Source organism: Dermacentor albipictus, chromosome 6, assembly GCF_038994185.2.
Source record: "Dermacentor albipictus isolate Rhodes 1998 colony chromosome 6, USDA_Dalb.pri_finalv2, whole genome shotgun sequence".
NCBI classification, from domain to species: domain Eukaryota; kingdom Metazoa; phylum Arthropoda; class Arachnida; order Ixodida; family Ixodidae; genus Dermacentor; species Dermacentor albipictus.
This window is the reverse complement of record NC_091826.1, coordinates 33,900,614-33,926,508: the sequence shown is the minus strand read 5'-3', so window position 1 is coordinate 33,926,508 and position 25,895 is coordinate 33,900,614. Positions and strand designations below refer to the sequence as shown.

The window sequence follows — 25,895 nt, the reverse complement described above, 5'->3', positions numbered from 1 at the left end:
CGAATGATTTTCAGGCACAGTGCGACTCGGAGGAATAACCATTGTACATACCGCTGAACAAATGCGGTAAGAACAGCTCTAAGCCAAGCAGCTAAGCTGATGCGGCGAGAACACGTCGAAAGGAAAAGAAGAGGAAGAAGAAGAAGAAGAAGAAGAAGAAGAAGAATATTATGATGATGATGATGTGTGGTGTTTATGGCGCAAGTCCCGTTTGGCGAAAGAGAGCCATGACAAGCGGTAATGCTAACGATGTATTGTGGATGGCGTATACAATGAATACCTCATGGTAGATGTGACATGCCTGTAAAAGGGCCTAATACCTGTCTCTTAAGTGGCGTAGAATATATAGGTGCTAAAATAATGACGCTGACTAGGTAGTGATATGGGGTATGGCAACGAGCTATCATTAAAACGTGATGCAATAAAACATAAGAGTGGCACCACAGTTTCAAGAGAGCCCTTGGAGACAGGGCTGTTAGTCATGTGCTAAAAGTTGCCTGGCAGAATGATTTTCAGGGTGTCGGCTTCGGCAAAGAAATGTAAGACGGTTTGCAGGTTAAAAAGCGGTTCATCACTAAGAAAAAATGCGGGTGAAGATGTATATTTTCGTGATATCAGAAGGGAAATACTTTTTCCTCTCTGTTTCTATTGCAGAGCACTGAATAAGAACATGGAGCACTGTCAGACTATTGCCGCGCTTGCTACAAGTTGCCGGATCGCCCTCAGTCGAGAGATAAGAGTGAGTACTGTATGTGTGGCCTATCCTTAATCGGCAAAGAAGTACTTGCTTGTACCGTGCTGTTTTCCCACTTATCCAGTTACCCAGTTTTTTTTTATGTGAAGGTTATTCATTGCTTGTTCCACTCGCCTTGCCAATGATTCCTCAATTTACGGAGTAGAAAAGGCCTTAATTCTATGGCAAGGATGGGGATATTTCCATCTGTGTCGCTAAGAGTTACTGACGTAGCGCTTTCGTACGCAGCTTCGTTGCCTCTTATACCTGTGTGACCAGGGCCGCTATTTTGTAGCAATGCCTTATGCCTTATTCCATGCTATTCTTATCACGGCCCCCTGATCCTGTTGATAATGTGGGCAGACCGTCGCTCTGACCACTGGCCAAGCGCGAAAAGCCTGAAAAAGTATAGAATCGGAAAAGGCATCGCTACAAAGTACCGGCCCAGGTACCCAGCATATGAAAATCACTTCATTGGACATATATATTGAGCGCAACAGACTGTACAGCGCAATAAAAATTGAGTTTCTATATTTTTTGGGCTAAGTATGGCTGTGACTACACTTAAAGAATCTGTACACGCAATAGCCCTTGCAAGGTCTGTGATCCTGATGTTTTGAATAGCTGAGAGTATAGCGTAGACTTCCGTTGTAAAGATGCTTCTGTGGGGATTTGGTGCACCGAATATTGAAAATGAAAGTCCCATAGCTGCGTAGGAAACTCCATTAGGGGACTTGGAAGCGTCTGTGTAGTATTCTGTACAGGAGTACTCCTGAAGTTCACGGAAATGGAATGGTATGTGTGCTTCTGGCACCCGCTTAGATATTTCTACGAAAGAGCTGTCGCATTCAATGGTCTGCCATTCCTACGGTGGGGGCAGGCGAGTGGGATGCGAGTTAGGACATTCTCTGGAACTAATACACCTGTTTCTTCTGCCAGTGCTATCACACGACGGTTCAACAGCTCCCTAATAGCTGGGCAACACGTCGAAAAGACACAACGTGCCAACAGGAACTGCAAGTTCTTTCATTTCCGCCCGTCCACTGCAGTCTCCACCAGCAGGCAGCGCGTGGGGTCCATTCTATAGGTGTCCACTTTGTGGACCCGTCCACTTCGTCTGCCGCAGAACTGCTGACTGAGTGTGGAGCGCCTATCTCATTTAGATGCGTACCCCAGCCCAGACAACCAAAACTTCAGCAGCAGATGAAATGGATATGTTGTAAGGATTGGGACCGGTCATGTAAAAAGGGGTAGGTGGCGCATGCCGTCGTCCAACTCATCCACACTAAGGACATTGTTGAAGTGAAGAACATGTTCTCATCGAGAACGACAAGCAGTGGGTTTATTTAAGTTATCTACATGAAGAATGGCGAACGTGACATCCCATCAGTACAGCATGACGGAAGTGAAGCACACCGATGAGCCTACAAACGTCTTCTTAAACACCCTCTGTCCTGCCTAGATCCCTAGGCTAGGGAAACTGCCGTCCAACCTTCGTCCAGTCGGAGTGTCCAAAGTCGTCGAAGAGCCCGCGTTGAGGGCGAGAAATCACGAACTCGCACCCGCACCTTTGTTCACTGCACACACACAGAAAAGAGGGGGGAGCCTCGTCTACAGGGTCTGTCACACTTGACTCTAGCTGGCGCGTCTTGGTTCCTGGGATGACCCTGAAGCTAGCTGGGGCGTTTGTCAAACGACCGTGGCGGTTACCGGGTTCTTTCTTTCTTTCTTTCTTACTTTATTTGTTTCCATTGCTAAATACAATGACGGGGGCTAAGATAAAAGCTGCAATGAGGCAGCTTGAGGTGCCCTTAGCCCCCGTGTTACATGGTGGCAGTGAGTAGCGCAATCAGCCGTACACAAAGAACAATGCATATAAATAACAATTACAATCATCAATCAATGCAAGAGAATTTTCTATAACGGAACAAACAAGAAAGGAACAATGAAGTGGGAGAAGGACAGATAAAAGTAATTCAGATATTACGCACCACAACATTACATACACTTGGCAATACGTAAGTAAAAGTGAATATCGCGTACACTTGACGATGCATAATTAAAAGTGAAAAGATACGATGGTCGATTAATATTAGAATAATTAGGAGAAAGAAAAGGACGAGCAAAAATTATCTCATTGATCTCCGTGAGGTAAAGCCTTAGAACACATCTTTTCCAGGAGTGTGTTGCTCCCATTGGTCCGTGAAGGCGACAGTGAACCAACAAACAATACTCGGTCCGCCAAACCTGCCTTGCCTTGCTGGCGCCGGTAGTTTGTCTGAGGGAGTCGCATTTGTTGGCTTCGCGAAGCTATGCGTCGCAGTGGTGCGGCAGAGGCTAGAGGGTCACTAATCCCGCCAAGCTATTGTAACAATGTACACTAGGTGGACACTTACATAATAGCCTATAACACTTCTTTGCCCCATGATTTACGAATTTTTGAGAATTTTCACTCAATCCAACGTGTTACTAGTCTAAATAATAGTCTAAAGCACTTGGTAAAATTAATCCTTCCCTACTACATGCAGTAAAGTTCATGTAGGGTTCATAGGTAATGAATGGAGAGCATACCTGCGTTTGCATGTACATGAATCGGCGAATTAGATTTGGAATTGACAGCAAGATCAAATCTAGTGCTTCTCAAGTAGAGACAGAACGCCTTTGTTATATATAGGTTGCTCGCAAATAAACATAAGTAAATTATTTTATAAGTAAAAATAAATAAATCATGTTATAAAAAAAAATGAAAAGAACACAATCGTTCTGCTTTGGGGGAACGAAGTTTTTGAGAATGCCAAGTCAGAGGTAAGGCTACTATCCGACAGTTTGGTTATGTTTTGATGACAAAACAATAAATTAATAATCGACCCTTGGAAGTAATGATTTGGCTCTTACACCATTTACGTTTCCTCCGATAACATTAGTGTTGTGGTTGTTTTGCTGCGTTATTTGAGGAATCTGGTAGAAAAAAGGCAATATTTTTGCAAAGAAAAACTTTCGCCCCTCGTCACACTATATTTCCAGCAGTTTCGCAAGGAATAAATTTATTGCGTAGGGATAGAGTTTTGTTGGTATGATCCTTACAGTCTTGGGAAGTACGTGACACAAATCATACCGAGGAAAAGAAAAAGCGTTCCATAAGAGGGAAGGGCAGGTAAGTTATCTGAAGTATCTCCTACTTTGATATCGTATCTGCATAAGCAGCGGCAGACGCCTCACAGCAAACATCGATCCGGGAGAGACTTAACGCTTGCGATACATACGGGATGTTTAATTGTGTTGTTAAGATAATCTTTACCAATCAATTACGACACGTTGCAGAATTCTACTTTTAGCCTTATAGTCCCAGATGCAGTAATTCTTTGCACAAGGAATCAAACAAATTATACGCATAATTCACAATTTTGATTTTTTTTAGCTTTAGGATTACTTCCTTGACACCACAAGTTCCTATTTACGAAGTGTAGCCGATGAATTGTACGGCTATATTCACTAGGACCGATTTCTTAGTATGACATCAGTTTTGAGATTCGTGTTCCGGAAGTTTGCAACAACCTGCGATGGTGCTGCAGCAACATTGTAGCCTCAATGCGTATAAGGCGTTTTTTGTTGTGTGTGTTTGATGTTTGCTCAAATTCTGCCGTTTTGCGCGCCGAAAGCACTATATGATTGTGAGGCACCCGTAGTGGGGGACTGCGGATTAAATTTGACCAGCGGGGTTTTTCGAACGTGCACATAAGCGTGCACGCTACACGCTTGTTTTAGCATTTCTTCCCCGTCGAAATGCGGCTGCCGCGGCCGGGGTTCGTGTTTTTTTTTTAAAGGAAGTGAACCAACAGTGCATTTTCACCGCAAGTTTGATTGCGCTGGTTTCAAAGATGGTGCTATTCTCTCAAAATTTCGCCAGAAGCCGGCGAGCCTGGTGAAATCTCTGGCTTGAGTGCGTGCGTCGTAGTATATCTGATCAACTAATTAGTTGAATAGTGATTCGATTCACTTATGTTAATAGTGAAGTATATGCGAATTGGTTTTCCGTTCAATGCATACACCTCCCGAGTACTTCAGCGCAATAAGTAGATTTTTGCCTACCTCCACAGGCGATTTAAAAATAAGTATCTCTATCAACATTAAAATAAAACATGCAGTAGTATGATGCCATGTTCTTCCTCTACAGCGTTGCATCCTGTAGGTATTCGAAATACGAGCACACGGGCCTGGAATCTCTCTTTAAAACAAAGAGGAAACGAACCGCGGCTTCAGACGGGACGCCAGACGAAGTAGTGGACGCGACAGGCGGTGTCTGGATCACGCGGAACATGCCACCCAAATTTCCAAGCACTGAAGCAGCGCGATTGCGCAATTATTCGTGTGTCCTGCTCCTCACTTATAAATTCTGAAGGGTCGGGGGTTCGATTACCGGAGGTCACCGGTGGGTGCGATTGGTTCTTCCTAGGCAGTGTGACGCATCAGAGGCTGATCACAAGGACGCAACCATTCGAGGACGGCGGAATGGAAAGGCGAGGCACAGCAGACCCAGATTCAAGCGATTGCGGCATAACCTTAACGATGCTAAATGGTCCATATGGACTTTGGACAAATGGACGAATGGATTTTTGTGCTCTGAGCGTTGAACAGAACTGGTCGCTTTTTAAGGATAATTTTAATGAACTTGTGCTAAAATACATACCCCTGCGATTCGTCCGGTGTAACCATCGAGCAGCGTGGTTTAATGCATCCCTAAAACGTATCTTGAACAGGAAGAAGCGGCTGTTTCGCCAAACTAAAAAGATAAAAAAAAGACCGGAACACAACTGATAGCTGGCGTGCGTATCAGCAGGTTGCTTCACTTTTTAAAAACGCAGTCAAAGAAGCTAAACGCGTTTTCCTTTACAACACACTTCCATCTCTGTTGACTGAAAATACTAAAAAAATTTTGGAAACTGTCAAGGGTTTCGAATGTATAACACAATATTGTTAACTGAGTTAGATGGTGCTGTTGTTCCGCAAGAAGAATGTTCTTGTGGACTCAATGAAGTGTTTTCTAAATCATTTTTGAATAATGTGTTTCCCTGTGCTTTTCTACCTGAAGTTGTAAGATGAATTTTCTTCACATGGAGCTCCTGTTAATTGATTACGATGGTGTCGTGAACTTGATTCGTAAGTTAAAGATTTCGTCATCGTCAGGAATAGACGACATTAATTCGAAGTTTTTGAAAAATACCCAAGTCTGCTCATCCATAATATTGTGCAACATCTTTTCGCAATCTTTTCTGTCGTCCTCATTACCAAAGTATTTTAAAGTCGGGAAGGTGGTTCCATTATTTAAGTGTGGCGACGTGTATTCAGCTTTAAATTACAGGCCAATTTCTCTAACAAGTGTGCCATGCAAAATTCTAGAGGATATAATATACTCTAATCTTGTCAACTTCCTAGAAACAAATTCATTTTTTTTTCATCTCGTCAGCATGGGTTCCGTAAATCGTTTTCCTGTGATACTGAACTTATTTCATTTACACATGAAATCGGTGCTGCGTTGGATAATGGATTTCACATTGACACCAGCATTTGATCTCGTTTGTCACCAATTACTTTGTTTAAAATGAAATACACTCAACATTGACCATAATATAATCTCGCGGATTGAACATTTCTTATCCAATAGAACGCAATTCGTCTGAGCTAACAATTTTAACTCTTCGCTTTGTCCTGTCAGTTCCGGGGTGCCGCAAGGTTCTGTTCTCGGTCCCTTGCTTTTCTCATTTATATTAATGATTTGCCTAAGGGTGTAGCGTTCTCCATAAGGTTATTTGCAGAGGATTGCGTCATTTATAGAGTAATATAATCAAATTCTGACACTCCAAAGCTACAATATGAGCTAGACAAAGTAACTAAATGGTGCGACACTTGTAAAATGCGACTTAACAGCCAAAAGTGCAAACTAATGAGGATATCCCGCAATACTACTTCGTCTAAACTACCCAACTATCACTTGAAGAACTCTGTACTCGAAGACGTCAGTTCCTATAAATACTTAAGCGTCCACATAAGGTCTAATTTTTCCTGGCAAACACACATAAACCATATTGCTAACATTGCTAACCGTACGCTTGGTTACCTCCGTCGCAATTTGCCTATGGCACCCGCTAACTTAAAGCTACTTCTATACAAAACACTAATACGTCCTAAGCTTGAATATGCCTCTTCTGTATGGGAGCCCGGCTTGGATTACTTAACGAATGCAATAGTCTATACAACATCGCAGCCCACGTTTCAGTCTTACTAACTATTCTCGGACATCAAGCGTAACATCTATGAAGGCTACTTTAAACCCTCCTCTCTTCTCATCCCGTAGGAAGGTAGCACGGTTATCACTCCTGCAGAAAATTTACCCTGTTATCGGCACATGCTATGTATTTTGATCCACTCCCTTTTTTAACGCCTTCGGGCATTGAATTAAGGTACAATAAATAAATAAATAAATAAATAAATAAATAAATAATCGCGATGCGACGCATAAACATTGGTCGTGTATTTGGGACACGGGACAACGCGGTACTACAGCGAAGTATCAAACACGAATGTCGCCTTGAAATCAATCGGTTTAACAGCCGCACGGCAATAATCGAGAGGAAAGTATCTGGGTGAATGTCATAAGGTCAGAAACCACTCGAGGAGCACAAGATTTCGGAACAAAGACTGTATTAGCACAAGAAATAAAGGAAACGAACGGCGAGTACTGTCAGAAAAGAATAGGTCGACAGTTACTAGGGATAGCAAGTTTCCAAAAAACAGATGTCGCAGAGCTCACTTTATTTACTAGAAAGGAGATCGAAAATTCGCTAAGCTCCTGTGACACATCTTATGAAGTGGCGAGGAGGATTCTCCGGTGCAGTGCACATTGTTCGATGACGAAGGTTGGGGCACTCCTCTGATGCTACCTTGCATCTTTATATCGCTGAGCGAGATATGGAACGCTACCTTTCCGTCTCAGAGGTAGCCGTCATTTTCCAGCGTGGCAATGTCTCTAGTAAATTGAAGGTGGAAGTGGAGCAATGAGGGGTCATCGCGGTTGCAGCAACAACGCTCGGTAGCGGTAGTCAACGTACGTCGATTGGATTTTACTGGATGCACCGCGTTCACTCTCCACACAGGCGGCCAACACTCAGAGTCCACCCGCGTCCCGTTAAACTTGATCTTCAGAACGAGGTCAGCTGCACAATCGCCGTACTTCCAAACGGCAATGATAAAATACGTGTCCTTCATGTGCCGCACCGTAATTTCGGCAAACTTTTTTCTGTCTCCCTGCCACTGAATGATTTCCTCAATGTTTTCGAGGGTCAGACGATATTTCACCCACCCATTTTGTTTTTTAATGCACTCGGGTATCGACTGCGCACTGTTCAAATGCCGAACGTCACCGCGCCAAGGCTCACAACGGGCAATGACACGGCTGGAATCAGGCTTCGGGGAAGTTTGCCGCGAGTGTTCCACGTGGGCTAACTGTTCACGCTTTCGAAGTATCTCATCTTCTTGTTCCGAGCGCAACGACAGCGACCTCGACGTGCTGGCTTCTTCCAATGGATTTTGCTGAGACGTCCGCTGCTGCGACACGGTCGAGGAAATCGTGGCGGTGATTTGTTCCATCTCGGCCTTTAAATTCTGCTCGCATGCTCCGAGCTCGCGAGTGAACCTAGCTTCCTGGTTTCTGACTTGTTCTGTAAGCTCATTCAACTGACTCTGAATCACTGGCAGCAGCTGGTCGTGGTTGAGGCATCGCAGCATCGCCTTCACGTCTTCAAGGGCAGCGTTCAAGTCTTCGAGTGTCACTGCTGTAGGTTGCGAGGACTGTGATCGCAGTAGAAACACCGGCACTGCATCCGGCCGCGTAGTGCGTCGGCAGGTCTCTGTGCTGGACTGCCTCGCCGCATCGCACACATTCCACGGTGTGAAATGTGTACTCGTTCTCGTAGTGCTCCAGCATGCGGTCCACGGTGCCCGTGTAGTCGCAGCCGTGCGCTTCGTTCCAGCAGGGTACCTTAATAGAAAATAAAATAAACAATTAGCACACTATACGTTTTCTCGGCAATAAAATATTTTCACTAAAGGCGCGTTGCATCGCTGGCCCTAACCTTTAGAACGTAACTTTATGTGTATTCCGGTTTGAAGCAGCGTATACGCGAGATTCTATGGGGATCAGCAAATATGCTCAAAATCAACAAGCAGTATCTCTCGCTGTCTAAACAACAAAGATGCATGAAACACGAATACTACGACGAAGTGAATGACTTAATTACGCTTCTAAATAGCAAGACGGCTACTGCCACACAAGAGTCAGCCTTGGTAAGCGAGAATCGAGGAAAAGTACGCCCACACTTCCATTCTTCTAGCTCCAAACTCATCTTCGAGGACAGGAGCATTCTTGGGCGGTGGAGACCGCCATCTTCTTTTCGCATGCTAGCTTGTCTTTCAAATGAACGCGGCCACCCACTACTGGCCAAGTCAGTTGTTATAGGGCGGGCGGTTGCGAGGGAGGGGGGGGGGAATAGGGGCGGTTAAGGAATGTCTAAAAGTAAAAATTGGTAGTTTTCAGAAGCAACACCATCTTTTAGAAGAATGACTAGTGAATGTATTTTGTAGTCTACCCAACCTCCTTTTCTGATGTTGCAGTGCAAATTTCAAGGAAAATAGGGATAATGTTTGCACAAAAAGTGATTGACTATCAGTGAAGTATCGCTGAGTTGTCACTGAAGTGATTGTCACCAGCTTCCCTTTGAATTTAGCGCAGAAACGACAACCCCAAAACGTCAGTGTCACGTCGCCGATATCAAAGTATATTGCCTTTTTGTTATTTCTCTCTTATCGGTGACACTAAGAAATCAGTAAATACCGAGTTCCAACAGAATATTTCAGGTGAGCCTACAGTCACTTTGTGACGTTGAGCAAAACGAGAGCAAGGTGAAAGCAGAAGCCAACGTTTCGACATCTCCCGCCTTCCCCGTGTTTCCCTACAGTCAGTTTGTTTGTTCTATTGTATTTTTTGATAGACGCTAAAAAGTAACATTTGGTGAGGGTGAATATGCGTTTTACTGTTCGGCGATGGCAATATGGGCACACTAATCGTCAGGCGTGCAGATATGCCGCAGCGGAATTATGCGAATACTAATGCATAAATGCCTGCCGCCGAATCCTCCCCCCCCCCCCCCAAAAAAAAAAAGAAAAGAAGTGACAGAAATTGTTTCTTTCCCCCTCACCTTCACGGCGTTTGCTTTCCTGGTAGGGAATTCATAACCGACGCACTCCGCTTCTTCGAATGCCTCTTGATCCAACGGACACTGGCCAACGCCCCCTTCCAAACTGGCTGCGTGGCATGATTGGCACAGAGTGTGACCGCACGGGAACACCACCATCTGTTTTGGGATCATGCGGCAGAGGCCGCACACACGTGAACTGGGAACCTCCTCGACGAACCGCGTCGGTCGCCAGTTGACGCCGGCGACGACGTGGTCGCGAAAACGGTGCACCCGTCCTCGTCCGTGATCCGGCATGGCGGCGTCTTCGGGCACGAATGCTACGCTCGCACGAGAGCGCGGTGGCCTTTTATGCCGAGCTTATCGCTACTCCGTGAGGTGATACACTTTAGATAGATCAGCGTCAACGAGAGATAAAATGAGCCCTGCAGGCACTGTCGCGTAGAATGGGAAACACTTATCGCCCTGATGGCCTTCGCAACGCGGCGAGGAACAACTGCTCCGTTATCGTCGGCGACTGCCGTTCCATACATATACCGCGGATCCCGCAGCAGCAGATGCATATACACTGGGCTTGTTCCTTTGTTACGTATGTACACTCGCACCCAAAATATTGCGGGGTGCGCGAGCGCGTGGCGAAACGGCCTTCGTCCCCTTCTAACAGCGTCCCCTGGTGTTGAGACCGGCGCCTGCACGCATGCGCGTCCCTCCGACACTGGAAGCGTGCAATGTTTCCATGTTTCTTCCTTGCGCGCCGGAGATAAACGAATGCAGCCGCGAGGTGCCCCTCTTGCGATTGGCGCTGTGTATGGCAGCTTTGACGGGCAAAACTTCTTTTATACAACGGAAATCAAGAGTTCATTTTCGTCTTGGCTGTCTCCTTGTATAGAGCGCGTTTTTTGCCGCGCTCTTCCGCGGGAGAACGCCCCGTTCGTGAAAATAAATGAATAAAGATTGGCCACGAGAAAGTTCAGCGCAGAAAAAGAAATAACTTGTCATATGCCCTGTGCGTCAAAAAATATCTATGCGTCAGCGTTCGTGACTCCACAAAAAGCAGCCGCAGGGGCGCGCGCTAGTTCACGCTTCTAAACGCCCGTCACATAGTTTTGCCCGTCGAAGCCGCCACAGCGCCAATCGCAAGCGATGCACCTCGCGGCCACATTCGGATATCGCCGTCGCGCAAGGCGGAGGCGCGATGACATGCGCGCTTGCTGTGTCGAAGGGACGCGCATGCGTGCAGGCGCCGGTCTCGACACCAGGGGAGCGCCGCTAGGAGGGGAGGAGCGTCGAGCAGTTCGCGGTGGCGAAAAGGCGTAAACACAGTAATGCGCGTCATGATTCAAGTTCACATGGCGATCGACGTCGCACGGTTCACGAGAACAGTCAACCACATACACAGACGCGCACACACTACGCTCGATGTTGGTGTGCCGCGAGATTAGATCGCGCTGGCAGCCCGAACACGATCGAGGAGACTCGCTGACACGATCCGTACCGCCGCTTCAGAATGTCACGACAGTTGCACTGGCTCGTAGCACTGAACTACAAAACACAACTGTTGTCGTGTAATCGCTACACGACAGACACGGTCAGCGGCAAGGAGACTGTTGGCGCACTCGTTTCCACACGTACATACACAAGATGTTTAGTTGCCGTGAGGGTCGCACGTTTCAGCGACTTTATGTCAAAAGTTTTTCGGTCCAAGAGACTGTCAACCTTCTTTTTTACACGAATTATTCGTTCAAAAGTAACCGCCATGTGTACGCAGCACACTCAAAAGCAAAGGAATCCACAGAGCAAACGGGATTAAGCGCATGCAATCACCAAGGCTCGCGCGGTGTTTGAGCGCAATCGAACGAAAGGTAAACATGCGGAATCGAGGCGATCAAGCCCTCATTCCGCTCTCTTGAGCTTTTTTCTTTCAGCACTCATTTGAAATAAAGGAATAAATTTAGCAGCTCGGGCCCTTCTTTCGTTTTTCATCACAGTCAGCCGCCAGTAGGTTTTATTTCCGTGCATGTGGTGCTATTCTTTCACCTCACGAATGCCGTGGCGCCGTGGTTTAGCTTGGGCGCCGTCTGCTACAGGAACGTCCTAGGTGGCGCGCGCGGCAGATGTCGCTTAAAGCCCCTCAATTTTTCAAAAGTAGCGCCATTCTTAGATCTTTTCGACACCCCACTCACCCTCGCGCGTCCTCCTCCACGCCTCCTGTCTCCCTAGCCTCCTCCGCTCCCCCATTGGCGAATCTGTGTCACGTGGATACAGGCGCCACGCTTTTGTATATTTTTTTTCTTTCCAGTGCGGAGCAGGCGCCGCGCTTTTGTATATTTTTTCTTTCCAGCGCGCGCCGACCTCCATTGTTGGGCCTGCGCGACGAAAGTACGGCAGGCGGACTGAGTGGAATAAGTGGGAGCGTATACGCAACGTAACGCGTCTGTCCGCTATGCGATGTCCGGACTATTCGCACCACGTCATTGGTGCGTTGGTGTATGTCCTTCCGCGCAAATCTTGTTGGATTCTTCCATCCGCACTTTCGACGCAATTTTGTCCCTCACCACGGCACTCCAACGCGAGCGAATCCCACGTTACCCGAGCCCAACAGCTGTGTGGGATGCCCCCCATCCAATGTCCACTCCGTCGGACACCGATACAGGGACCGATAAAGACCCTGATACAAACCTGACAGAAACCTGATGAAAACCCTTATGAAGAACGAAGGAATGTATGTTCACGTGCCGCGCATGGGTGACAGTGACGCGATAACCTTAACAAGTTCGACGCCTAGTTCTCAGACTTTTCTTTCCGCTGTCTCTAGGAACTGCTCGCGTTAAGAATTATCAGTGCTAGGACACATGCACATTGTACCTAGTATATATACTGGCCCACCAAAGAAGTAGTATAAACTTCTCTTAGGCGTTTCCTCTGCCTTCCTACCTTTCCATTCGCCCCCCCCCCCTCTCCGTCTTCATTGGCTGGGCCTCTAGAGGGTTTTGGTTCTCTAAAGGGTGTTGGCTAGGCCCACCGCAGCCTACCTTCCTCTTGGCCCCCCGTCTGCCTTGACACCAGCAAGTACATTAAATAAAGTTTCGTCTCTCTCTCTCTCGCTCTCTCTGGAGATCGTAGGCTGGGTATACGAGCAATGGCTGACAGAATTTCCCCAAAAAACTTGTTTTGTAAATAAAAGGACTAACAAAGCAAATCGGAAAACCATTGGGAATGAAAAAAAAAAATTGGGAGGCTACTGGCAGAACAGTAAGGCTTCTCAAGAAGTGAATGAGTGAGTCGAAACTGCTCTGAAAAACAAGATTGCAAAATATTCAAGATTTTAATAAATCGACGTAAAAGCAGAAAAATATGATGCGGGATGTAGCGCATTTTTGTATGCTACCAATTAACGATGGCTAATGAGCTGTGCCCTAGCGATCAATGTCGCTGGCGCCAGGGTTGCGATAAGGAGACTTGTCACACTTTTTTCTTATGCAGATGCTGTCACATGTCCAATACAGACAACTGAGATAGCCCCTATTGTGAAGAGATTTCGATCTGAGAACTCGGAGCTTACACTTTTTTGCCCCATAATTTCCAGATTTTCGACCTTTTTCACTCAACCCAACGTGTTTCTAAAACAATGTTCTGATTAAAGGAGTTGGTAAAATCAATCCTTGCCTCCTACATGCGGCAAAATTCATGTACGGTTCATAGGTAATGCATGGAGAGCATATCTGTATTTGCGTGTACATAAATCGGCGAATTAGTGTTGGAATTGGGCACCAAGATCAAATCTAGTGCTCTCTATTAGACACAAAACGCCTTTCCTGTACATTGGACGCTCGCGAATAAAAATAAATGAATCATATTATAAATAAGAATAAATATATAAATGAAAAGAACACAATCGTTCTGCTTCGGGGGAAGGAAGTTTTGGGAATGCCAAATCAGACGTAATGCAACTATCAGACAGTTTTGTTATGTTTTAATGATAAAAACGTTAATAATCGTCCGTTGGAAATAAAGATTAGCCTAATACATCCTTTGCGTTTGGTCCGATAACATAAGTGTTGCGGTTGTTATGCTGCGTTATTTGAGGAATCTGATATAAAGATCAATATTTTTACAAAGAGAAACATTCGCCCCTCGTCAAATTATATTTCCAATAGTTTCGCAAGGAATACATTTATTACGTAACGATAGTTTTTTTGTATGATCATTAGTCTTTGGAAGTACGTGACACAAATTATACCGTGGATAAGAAAAATGTTCCATAAGAGGGGAAAGCTATCTGAAGTATCTCCTACTCTGATATCGTATCTTCTGAAGGAGCGGCAGACGCCTCACAGCGAACATAGACCCGGGAGAGGCTTAATGCTTGCAATACATACGGGGTGTTTAATTGTATTGGTAACAGAATCTTTACAAGTCACCTATGACACGTTGCACAATTCCACTTTTTGAGTTCGTCTCAAAGGCAGACATTATTTGCATAAAAAATCAAACTAATTATTTGACGTAGTTGTTCTGCGGAAGCCCGCAACGCTCAGCTGGTAGAGTGGCTGCCCCGGAAAGGACGTGGTCCTGGGTTCGAGTCCCGGACCAGGACGAATTTTTCTTCAACTGTGAAGCTTTTCTTTCGAGGAACCCGCATGGGCTTCCTTTGTAGCAATTGCTACGAACGGGTGGATGTCTGATTTTCGCTTTATCAAACTAATTATACGCCTAATTTAAGCTTTAATTTTTGTGTCATTTAGCTTTTAAACTACTACCTTCGCACCACATGTTCCGGTGAATTGGACGGCTATATTCAGTAGGAAAGAATTCTCAGTATGGGGGTGGACATCAGTTTGGGATCCGCGTTATGATAGTTTCCAACAACATGCAATTGGGCTGCATTAACATTCCAGGCTTAATGCGTAACAAAGCACTCTATTTTGTGGGTGTGGGTGTGTGTTTTTTTTGCTCACATTCTGGCGTTTTACGTGCCGAAACCATGATACGATTGTGAGGGATCGACGCCGTAGTGGGTGACTCAGGTTTAATTTTGACCACCGGGGATTTTATCAACGTGCACATAAGCGTGCATGGTACACGGGTGTTTTTGCATTTGTCCCGCATGGAAATGCGGCCGCTGCGGCTGTGTTTGGTGCTTTGTTAAAAAAAAAATGAAGCGGTACAACAGCCCATTTTCACCGCAAGTTTCACGGGGCTTGTCTCAAACCTCGTGCTACTCTCAAAATTTCATCAGAAGCGGACGAGCCTTGTGAAATCGCTAGCTTCAGTGCGCGCATTGGAGTATATCTGCTCAAGTAATTAGTTGAATACTGATTCAATTCAATTATGTTATTAGTGAAGTGTGCGCATTGGTTTTCCGTTCAAGTAATGCATACATATCCGACTACTACATAGCAATAAGTAGATTTGTGCCGACCTCCACAGGCGAATAAAAAAATAAGTATTTCTGTCAACATTACAATAAAACATGCAGTAGTATAATGCCATGTTCTTCCTCTACGGCACTGCCTTCTGTGGGTATTCGAAATACGAGCACACGGGCCTCGAATCTCTTTTTAAAGAGGAAAAGAACTGCGGCTTCAGACGGGACGCCAGACGAAGTAGTGGACACTCGCCGTGGTTGCTCAGTGGCTGTGGTGTTCGGCTGCTGAGCACGAGGTCGCGGGATCGAATCCCGGCCATGGCGGCCGCATTTCGATGGGGGCGAAATGCGAAAACACCCGTGTGCTTAGATTTAGGCGCACGGTAAAGAATCTTAGGTAGTCGAAATTTCCTGAGTCCTCCATTACGGCGTGCCTCATAACCAGGAAGTGGTTTTGGCAAGTAAAACCCCATAATTTTTTTTAACGAAGCTGTGGACGCGAGAGGTGGTGTCTGGATTACGTGGAACACGCCTCCCAAATTTCCAAGCACTGAAGCAGTGTGGTGACGCAATCACTCGTGTGTCCTGCTCCTCGCTTATAATTTCTGAAGGGTCGGGGGTGCGATCCCCGGTGGTCACCGGTGGGCGCGATTGGCTCTTCCTAGGCAGTGTGACGCATCAGAAGCTGATCACAAGGACGCAACCATTCGAGGAGGGCGCATTGGAAAGGCGAGGCACAGCAAACCGAGATTCATGCGATTGCGGCAAACCTTAACGATGATCAATGGTCCATATGGACTTTGGATAAATGGACGAATGGACTTTTACACTCGGGGCCTTGAACAGAACCGGTCGCTTTTTAAAAATAAATTTAATGAATTGGTACAAAAACACATACCCCTGCGAGTTGTCCGGTATAACCATCGAGCAGCGTGGTTTAATGCATCCCTAAAACGTATCTTGAACAGGAAGAAGCGGCTGTTTCGCCAAACTAAAAACACGGAACACAGCTGAAAACTGGCGTGCGTATCAGCAGGTTGCTTCACTGTTTAAAAACGCAGTCAAAGAAGCTAAACGCGTTTTCTCTTACAATACACTTCCATCTCTGCTGACTGAAAATACTAAAAAAATTTGGAAAACTGTCAAGGGTTCCTAAAAGTTCTATGGTGCTGTTGTTCTGCAAGAAGAATGATCTTCTGCACTCAATGAAGTGTTCCCGAAATCATTTTTGCATAACGTGTTGCCCTGTGCTTCTCCACCTGAAGTTGTTAAAATCAATTTTCCTGAGATCGAGCCCTTGTTAATTGATTACGATAGTGTCGTGAACTAGATTCGTAAGTCACAGATCTCGTCATCGTCAGGAATAGACGATATTAATTCTAAGTTTTTGAAAAATACCGGAGTGTACTCATCCATAATTTTCTGCAACATCTTTTCGCAATCTAAAATCTTTTGGTAATCAGCACGATAGAATAAAGTCGGCAAGGTGGTTCCGTTATTTATGTCTGGCGTCGTGAATTCCCCTTTAAATTACAGGCCGATTTCTCTAACAAGTGTGCCATGCAAAATTCTAGAGCATATAATATACTCTAATCTCGTCAACTTGCTAGAAACAAATTCGTTTTGTTCATCTCGTCAGCATGGGTTCCGTAAATTGTTTTCCTGTGGTACTAAACTTATTTCATTTAAACATCAAATCGGTGCCGCGTTGGATAATGAATTTCACATTGACACCATCTTCATAGACATTTCTACAGCATTTGATCTCGTCTCTAACGAATTACTTTGTCTAAAATTAAATACACTCAACATTGACCGTAATATTATCTCATGGATTGAACGCTTCTTATCGAATAGAACACATTTTGTCGCTGCTAACAATTGACTCTTCGCTTTGCCCTGTCATTTCCGGGATGCCGCAAGGTTCTGTTGTCGGACCCATGCTTTTTCTGATTTATATTAATGATTTGCCTAAGTGTGTAGCGTCCTCCATAAGGTTATTTGGAGACGAATTGTGTCATTTACAGAGTAATATCATCAAATTCTTACACTAAAACTACAATCTGATCTAGACACGGTAACTAACTGGTGCGATACTTCGAAAATGCCACTTAACAGCCAAAAGTGCAGACTAATGAGGATTTCCCGCCATACTGCTTCGTCTAACCTATCCAACTATCACTTGAAGAACTCTGTACTCGAAGAAGTCAGTGCCTATAAATACTTAGGCATGCACACAACATCTAATTTTTTTCTGGCAGACACACATTAACCTCATAACTAACGATGCTAACCGTACGCTTGGTTACCTCCGTCGCAGTCTGCCTATGGCACTCGCTAACTTAAAGCTACTTCTATACAAAGCACTAATACGTCCTAAGCTTGTATATACCTCATTTGTGTGGCACCCTGGCTTGGATTACTTAACAAATGCAATAGAGTCAATACAACATCGTAGCGCACGTTTCATTCTTACTAAATGGTCGGACATCAAGCGTAACATCTATGAAAGCTACTTTAAACCTCCCTCTCCTCTCATCCTGTAGGAAGTTAGCACACTTATCACTGCTTAAGAAGATTTATTATTACAATCCGGAATTAAAAAGGGAAGTTTTGTCCGAACCTGCATACACATAAAAGCGTACTGACGTGCGCCATAAATTCAGCGTTCCACACTGTCGCACGAACCTATTTTTTTATTCATTTATTCCTAAAACTACCAATGAATGGAATCATCTACCGCCCTCAATTGTTAACATAACCGATAGGTCTGTTTTTAGAACTACTATTGAAGAATACTTTAGTTAATCCGCAATTTCAATTTTTTTTAACTATTATTATACCCTATTACCTGCAGATGCTATGTATTTTGATCCACTGCCTTCTTTAACGCCTTAGGGCATTGAATTAAGGTACAATAAATAAGTAAATAAATAAATAATTGCGATGCGACGCATAAACATTGGTCGTGTATTTGGGACACGGGACAACGCCGTACTACAGCGTAGTATCAAGCACGAACGTCGCCTTGAAATCAATCGCATTAACAGCCGCACGGCAATAATCGAGAGAAAAAGATTCGGGGTGAACACCATAAGCTTAGAAACCACTCGAGGAGCACCACATTTCGGAACAAAAACTCTGTTAGCACAAGAAATAAACAAAATGAACGGCCAGTACTGTCAGAAAAGAATAGGTTGACAGTTACTAGGGATAGGAAGTTTACAAAAAACAGATGTCGCAGAGCTCACTTTATTTACTAGAAAGGAGATCAAAAAATCGTTAAGCTCCTGTGACACATCTTGTGAAGTGGCGAGGAGGATTCTCCGGTGCAGTGCACATTGTGCGATGACGAAGGTTAGGGTGCTCCTCTGATCCCACCGAACACATATGTACTGTAGAGCGAGATATTGAACACTACCTTCCCGTCTCGGAGGTAGCCGTCATTTTTCAGCGAGGCAATGTTTACACGAAATTGGAGGTGGAAGTGCAGCAATGAGGGGTCATCGCGGTTGCAGGAACAACGCTCGGCAGCGGGAGTGAACGAACGTTGATTGAATTTTACTGGATGCATCGCGGACACGCTCCAGAAAGGCGGCCAACACTTGGAGTCCACCCGCATCCCGTTAAACTTGATCTGCAGAACGAGGTCAGCTGCAGAACCGCCGTACTTCCAAACGGCAATGGTAAAGTACGTGTCCTCCATGTGCCGCACCGTAATCTCGGCAAACTGTTTTAAAGCTTCCTGGCACTGAATAATTTCCTCAAAGTTTTCCAGCGTCAGCAGATATGTCACCCACCCACTTCTTTTAATGCGCTCGGGTATCGACAGCGCACTGGTCAAATGCCGAACGTCACCGTACACACACTCACAATGAGCAATGACAGCGCTGGAATCGGGCTTCGGGGAAGTTTGCCGCGAGTGTTCCAGGTGGGCTGAGTGTTCACACTGTCGACGTATCTCATCTTCTTGTCCCGAGCGCAAAGACAGCGACCTCGACGTGCTGGCTTCCTCAAATGGATTTTGCTGAGACGTCTGCTGTTGCGACACGGTCGAGGAAATCGTGACGGCGATTTGATCAATCTCGGCCTTTAAATTGTGCTCGCATGCTCCGAGCTCGCGAGTGATCTCGGCGAACCTGGCTTCCTGTTTGCTGACTTGTTCCGTAAGCTCATTCAACTGACTCTGAATCACTGGCAGCAGCTGGTCGTGGTTGAGGCATCCCAGCATCGCCTTCACGTCGTCAAGGGCAGCGTTCAAGTCTTCGAGTGTCACTGCTGTAGGTTGCGAGGACTCTGTGATCGCAGTAGAAACACCGCCACTGCATCCGGCCGCGTAGTGCGTTAGCAGGTCTCTGTGCTGGACTCGCTCGCCGCATCGCAAACATTCCACGGCGTTAAATGTGCACTCGTTCTCGTAGTGTTCCAGCATGCGGTCCATGGTGCCCGTGTACTCGCAGCCGTGCGGTTCGTTCCAGCAGTATGCCTTAAGAGGAAATAAAATAAATTACACGCATTAGAATTTTCGCCAGACAAACTATTTTTACTAAAGGCGCGTACCATCTCTGCCCCTAACATTTAGAACGTACAGGGTCGTCCATTCTTAGGGTGAACACGGCTCACCGTGGCCGCGCTCCGCGGGGCTCCATTGCCTCCGGCGCGGCGGCGCATGCGCACACGGACCTCGGGGAGGCGCTTCGCGTCGTCTGCTACAGCGCTGGAGTTCCGGCTTTGTTGCAAAGCACGCTTCGCTGGACCCACAGGTGACTGAGTGCCAGAGTCGGCGTCGCGGGAAGGCGCACTTCACTAACTGGAGCATTTTCCAGCCGGTTCGATCTACAGCTTGTGAACAGCCTGCTTAGTCAATATACATTACCAGAAACGATCTTCTTGCCACATAAATCATTTAGTGTGTATTTATAAGTGATGAGGGTAAAAATAGTCATTTTTTCGCGCTCTTTATTAGTCTGGGGCGTAGAGGCCACGCATGATAGTCGTGTCAGAGACGTCGCCCAACCTGAGGCTGTTGTTAATTTGCTCATGTATTGTTCATGTATTGCTCACTTGCTCAACAATGGTCATGTATTCAGCTTCAGTGGTCACTGTTTCTCGAGCTTTACGGGGAACATCCGCAATACTTCCATCCTTCTTATAAGCCTGGGCGCCTATTCAGTTTTCAGTGGCCTTTTTGTCATCTCCGATATAACGCGTTCAGTATAGTTTTGTAGGCACAGATCTACAATGCGTAATCTTTTTTTTTTCCGGTACCCGCGACGTGACTAGTTTCCGAAAGTGCACCGGGGAAATGAAATCTTGCAATGTGACGGCGTTTTTATCGCTGAAGTGCCATGGCCACCAGTAACCGAACAAAATGCAATTCATCATGCAAGTCGACAGAAATGCGTTTAATGGAAACACCTCTGGTGTCTTTCGATTTGCCGAGTCATTCCAGAATCTTTAACTCGTGAGCAGCCAGTCACTCAGTTGAGCAGCCGTTGGCTGCACCGCATCATCATATTAAGCTACGATGGGGCATACCATGACGTAAGCAAAAAAAAAAAGGGGGGGGGGGATGGGCTCGGCGGTAGATCGGGCTGACGCCCATGGTCAGTTAAAAAGTAGACTGGCCCGACCACAGCAATCTGGCTTGGCTTTTACAAATGGCCAGCCCGTTTGACGACCACCGGCATGCTGTCGGCAGGCGACACCGGGCCGGCCTCATGACCGCCGGTTTAATTATCGTGGCCGCGTTCGTCCAACACACGGACCGGGCACTTCCGCAGGATGGCAACGGCATCGCTTGTCTGCCGCAAGAGTTGCTGCGTCGTATCCATATTTGGGTTTTACCCACTCTGCCCAGCCCTGCACCCCTCCCACCCCCTAAATAAGAAACGAAAAAAGCAAAGAAATCAATTCCTCCTACTCTCCAAATTTATGCGATGCCCACCTGTATGGCGTAATGCAGAGGCAATGCGTCGTTTCGTACCGTATACCGCACAATTAACAAATTATTATATGCTAGTGAGAATATGCACATCGCCTATTCCGAGGATGTACTGAAATGAAATAGAAGCGAATAACGGCCTAATTACCCGGCAAGAGGTAAATTAAGCTAGAAAACGGACACGTAGATTATAGATTTTCCCCTCCAATTACGTATTCAAAATGGACACAAACAGCATTCGCATGCGGCGGGTATCGACTCCAAGGAGAAAAAAACAAATAAGCAACAACAACAAAAAAGAAACGTCGGCACCACATGTTTTACTTCACCTAATCAATGTTATAAAAGAATGGACCGACGATTCCTCTAAATGAGAATGCGACTTCTCGCGTCAGGTAGCCGTCACAGGACTGGCACCGCTTCGGTGATTTTGCCCAAACTGTGACAACAAAAATTAATGCTGAAAAGGTGGAGTAAAAACAAATCAGTTGCTATGCCGGGGCGGGTACTTTTCTACATCGCGTATAGCGCTCCACGCCCTCCTACGAGCGACATTACCGTGTCAATAAGCGAATCGCGAAGCAGCGGATATCGAGTCTTAGTTGCGGTCGAAGTAACATTATTGCCATCCTTAATGGTATAATCCATGGGAAACATAATGATGTGTGATTGAAAAATCGCTCTCTAAGTTTCTGCGAAATTTATTGCGGGTTTCGGTCGTTTTCTTAATTCAATTAAGCCGATTCGTTCTTGCATCAAGACATGCGCGAAACGGCGCGCTAGGCTCATCACGTGATGACTCCAACCAAGAACAGCCCGCCTAATAGGTTTCTCGGTATGCACTGCACCATGTGCTGTGAGAGTAAAATAAAACAGCCCCAGCCTAATAAAGAGCGCGAAAAAACGACTGTACTTTTACCCTCATCACTTATAAAAAACACGCTAACTGATTTATGTGGCGAGAAGCTCGTTTCTGGTAATGTATATTGATTAAGCAGGCTGTTCACAAACTGTAGACCAAGCCAGCTGGAAAATGATCCAATCAGCGAAGGGCGCCTTCCCGCGACGCCGCCTCTGGGACTCAGTCGCCTGTGGGTCCAGCGAAGGATCCTTTGCAGCAAAGCCAGAGCTCCAGCGCTGTGTGGATGGATGGATGGATGTTATGAGTGTCCCCTTTGGAACGGGGCGGTGGGTTGCGACTCCAAGCTCTTCCTATTATACTGCCTAATGTCGTACCTAATTTAAACGATAAAAAATTAAAAAACATTAGCTAGCAGACGACGCGAAGCGCCTCCCCGAGGTCCGTGTGCGCATGCGCCTCGCCGCACGCACTGGCACCCCGCGGAGCGCGGCCACGGTGAGCCGTGTTAACCCTAAGAGTGGACGACACTGTACCTCTACATGAAGTCTGGTGTGAACCAGTGTATGCGCTATGCTGAAAATCAACCGGCAGTATCTGCCGCTGTCTGAACAATAAAGATGTGCCAAACACGATTACTAGATCAAAGTGATTCACTTAATTATGCTTCTAAATCGCTAGACAGCAACTCTCACACAAGTGTCATCCTTGGTAAGCGAGATTCGAGGAGAAATACGCCCACACTTTAAATATTCTTGCAGCTCCCAACTTATCTACGGGGACAGCAGCATTCTTGTGCAGTGGACACCGCCATGTGCTTTTCGCTTGCTAGCTTGCTCCTCAAATAAATGCGGTCACCCACTACGGGCTAAAATAAGTGTTATACACCGTAAAATAATTTACACCCTTGGAAGTCAAAGAGGGTGTAATTGTGTCTGTTAGTTACACCCTAGGGATGTTATTTATATAACGGACACTCGACGGGTGTGAGTTAGACACATTTACACCGTTTTTCACTTTTAAGCGTGTAAAATATTTTACAGTGTAGGGCGGTTGCCAGGGAGGGGGGGGATTTTCTGTTGAGGGATAATTTCCGAAAGTAAAAAGTTTGCAGAAATGATAGTTTTTCAGAAGCAATAACATCTTTTAGGAGAATAACTAGTGAATTTATTTTCCAGTGAACCCAACTTTGTTTTCTGATGTTTCAGTGCGAATTTCAAGGGAAAGAAGAATAATGTTTGAATAGAAAGTGATTAACTATCACTGAATTATTACTGAAGTGATTGATTATCACCAGCTTCCCTTTGAATTTAGCGCAGAAACGACGACCCCAAAATTTCAGTGTGACGTCGCACATTTCAAAGTATTGCTTTTTTTGTATTTCTCTCTTATCTGTGACACTAATAAATCGGTAGATACCGAGTTCCAACGGAATATTTCACATGAGCTTAGAGTGAGTTTGTGCTGTTGTATTGTGTTAGTAGTGATAGACGCTAAAAAGTAAAATTGAGTCAGGGTGAATTTGTGTACTACTGTTCGGCAATAGTAAAAGGGATACTAATCGTTAGGAGTGCAGATCCGCCGCCGCGTGAATTATACAGATACTAATGCATACTTAACGCCCCCCCCCCCTCCTCCCGGGTATAAGTGGCAGAAATTGTTTCTTTTCTCCTCACCTTCATGGTGTTCGCTGTTCTGGTAGGGAATTCATAGCTCCCGCATTCCGCTTCCTCGAATTGCACTTCATCCAACGGACACTGCTGAAAGCTCCCTTCGAGACAGCCTGCGTGGCAAGATTGGCACAGAGCGTGACCGCACGGCAACAGCACCGTCCGTTTTGGGATCATGCGGCAGAGGCCGCACACACGTGAACTGGGAACCTCGTCGACGAACCGCGTCGGTCGCCAGTTGACGCCGGAGACGACGTGGTCGCGAAAACGGTGCACCCGTCCTCGTCCGTGATCCGGCATGGCGTCGTCTTCGGGCACGAATGCTACGCCCACACGAGAGCGCGGTGCCTTTCTTTACCGAGCTTATCGCCGCTGGGTGGCGTCAGACACTTTGCCCAGATAAGCGTCGACGAGAGATAAAAGGAGCCCTGCACGCACTATCGCGTAGAATGGGCAACACTTATCTCACCTTGACCTTCGTAATGCGGCGAGGAACGACTGCTTGGTTATCGTCGGCGACAGCCGTTCCATACATCTACCGCCGATTCCGCATCCGCTGGTGCATATACACTGAGCTTGTTCCGTTGTCACATACACTAACTCCTGGCGAAATATGGCGAAACGGCCCTCCGCGCCTTCTGGCGTCGCAACCCTGTCGTCGAGACCGACATCTGCGCGCATGCGCGGTCCTCCGTGATGGAAAGCGTGCAGGTTTTTGCGCTCTCTCCTGGCGCGCCGGCGATAACGGGGTAGATGTGCCCCGCCTGCGATTGGCGCTGTGGCGGCTTGCAACGGCACGACTTCGATGACGTAATGGAAATTAAGGGCGCGGTCGAATATCATTGATCGAGACGCGTTTTGTTGGGTTGCTGCAACGTCACAAAGTGGCAGTATGCAAGATTTCTGAGAACGGGGTGGAGAGAGCAGCCAATCGGCAATCTGTGAACTCCCCGGAAGTTTACTGCCCTCGTCTCCCGTCTGCTTCCACACATTATACTCCAAAACGAAATGTTTGTCGTCTTCGATGAATGAAATCTTTAACTAAAAAATATATTTTTTTCTTTTCAATCTTAAATACGTTTTCAAGTAGTAATACTTGTGAATACTACAATTTACAACTATTAGTTTCTCTGCGTCGTCCCTTGTTGGTGTCGCACACAGCGAGGAGAGAAAGAAAGAAAGAAACGAAGGCAACGGTGGCGCACTTTTCAAGAATCAGCAACAACATTCCAGTGGCTTGCTGGCACCGATGACGGGGCCGATTTCTCTGTACAACCAACGCGCTATTGGTTTCGAAAAACGAAAGCGACGGCGGAATTTGCATTCGGCCATTTCTTCAAACGCGTTTCGCACCTCCACCCGCTCTCCTTCCTCCTATAGCAACGCCAGCGCAACAACCTGGGTTCCCAACGCAAGCGCCATTTTCTCGAATTAAACTATGGATTGGATTCGTACGTGCTTTTCAGCAGCCGCAGCCGCTGGTTGGATCCAATCCAAACCACCAGACGCGCCATGCAAAGCTGGCCTCGTAATAACCGTATGATCGCTCCCAACTTGGCAAGTCCCCGCCTAGCAGACAACGTGCTCGGTAGCACGTTGTCATTTGACGTCGCCATTTTGACGTCACCGAAAAGATGGCCGCGCTCCGCGGCTGGCGGCGTCGGCGCGGTGTAGGCCAATCGTGCGCGCCGTTAACCGAACGAAGGCGCCGAACAACGATCTCCGATCGTACCCCAATGTTTCGTTCTCGTCTTGGCTGTCTCCTTCTACAGAGCTGCTTTTCTGCCACGCTTTTTTGCTTGAGAAAGCCCCGTTCATAAAGAGAAATAAAGGACGATGATTGGACACGAGAAGGCGCAACGGCGAAAAAAGAAAAACATATGACTTGTTGCGTCCGCGCCCGTTACTCGACAAAAAATTTGAATGGTGCCTAAGCTTCGCCTTTAAGATTGGAGTGCGATAACATTCAAACATCCCTGACTGCTCTTCACGCTTCCCGGCAAATGGAGCATATGTAATCCTAATGTTTACCTGGAAACGCTTGCGGTGAGCGGCGAGACTTGTGGTGGAACC

At 46.3% G+C, this 25,895-nt stretch overlaps 2 protein-coding genes and 1 long non-coding RNA gene across 3 annotated transcripts in view; all 3 read right to left on the bottom strand.

Moving 5' to 3' along the window:
* Window positions 1–25,895, bottom strand: part of LOC139060956 (uncharacterized) — a 278,066-nt gene that overhangs the window by 106,667 nt on the left and 145,504 nt on the right. The window lies entirely within an intron of this gene.
* On the bottom strand, window positions 7,529–10,665 carry LOC139046839 (uncharacterized). Its single transcript, XR_011506942.1, has 2 exons — window positions 9,985–10,665; window positions 7,529–8,768 (listed from the first exon to the last, which is right to left on the bottom strand). It is a non-coding gene; the product is annotated as an uncharacterized lncRNA (long non-coding RNA).
* Window positions 18,588–24,436, bottom strand: LOC139060955 (uncharacterized). The gene is made up of 2 exons (XM_070540309.1): window positions 23,829–24,436; window positions 18,588–19,835 (listed from the first exon to the last, which is right to left on the bottom strand). The coding sequence occupies exons 1-2, from the start codon at window positions 24,120–24,122 to the stop codon at window positions 18,708–18,710; spliced, it is 1,422 nt and encodes a 473-aa protein (XP_070396410.1). The 5' UTR covers window positions 24,123–24,436; the 3' UTR covers window positions 18,588–18,707.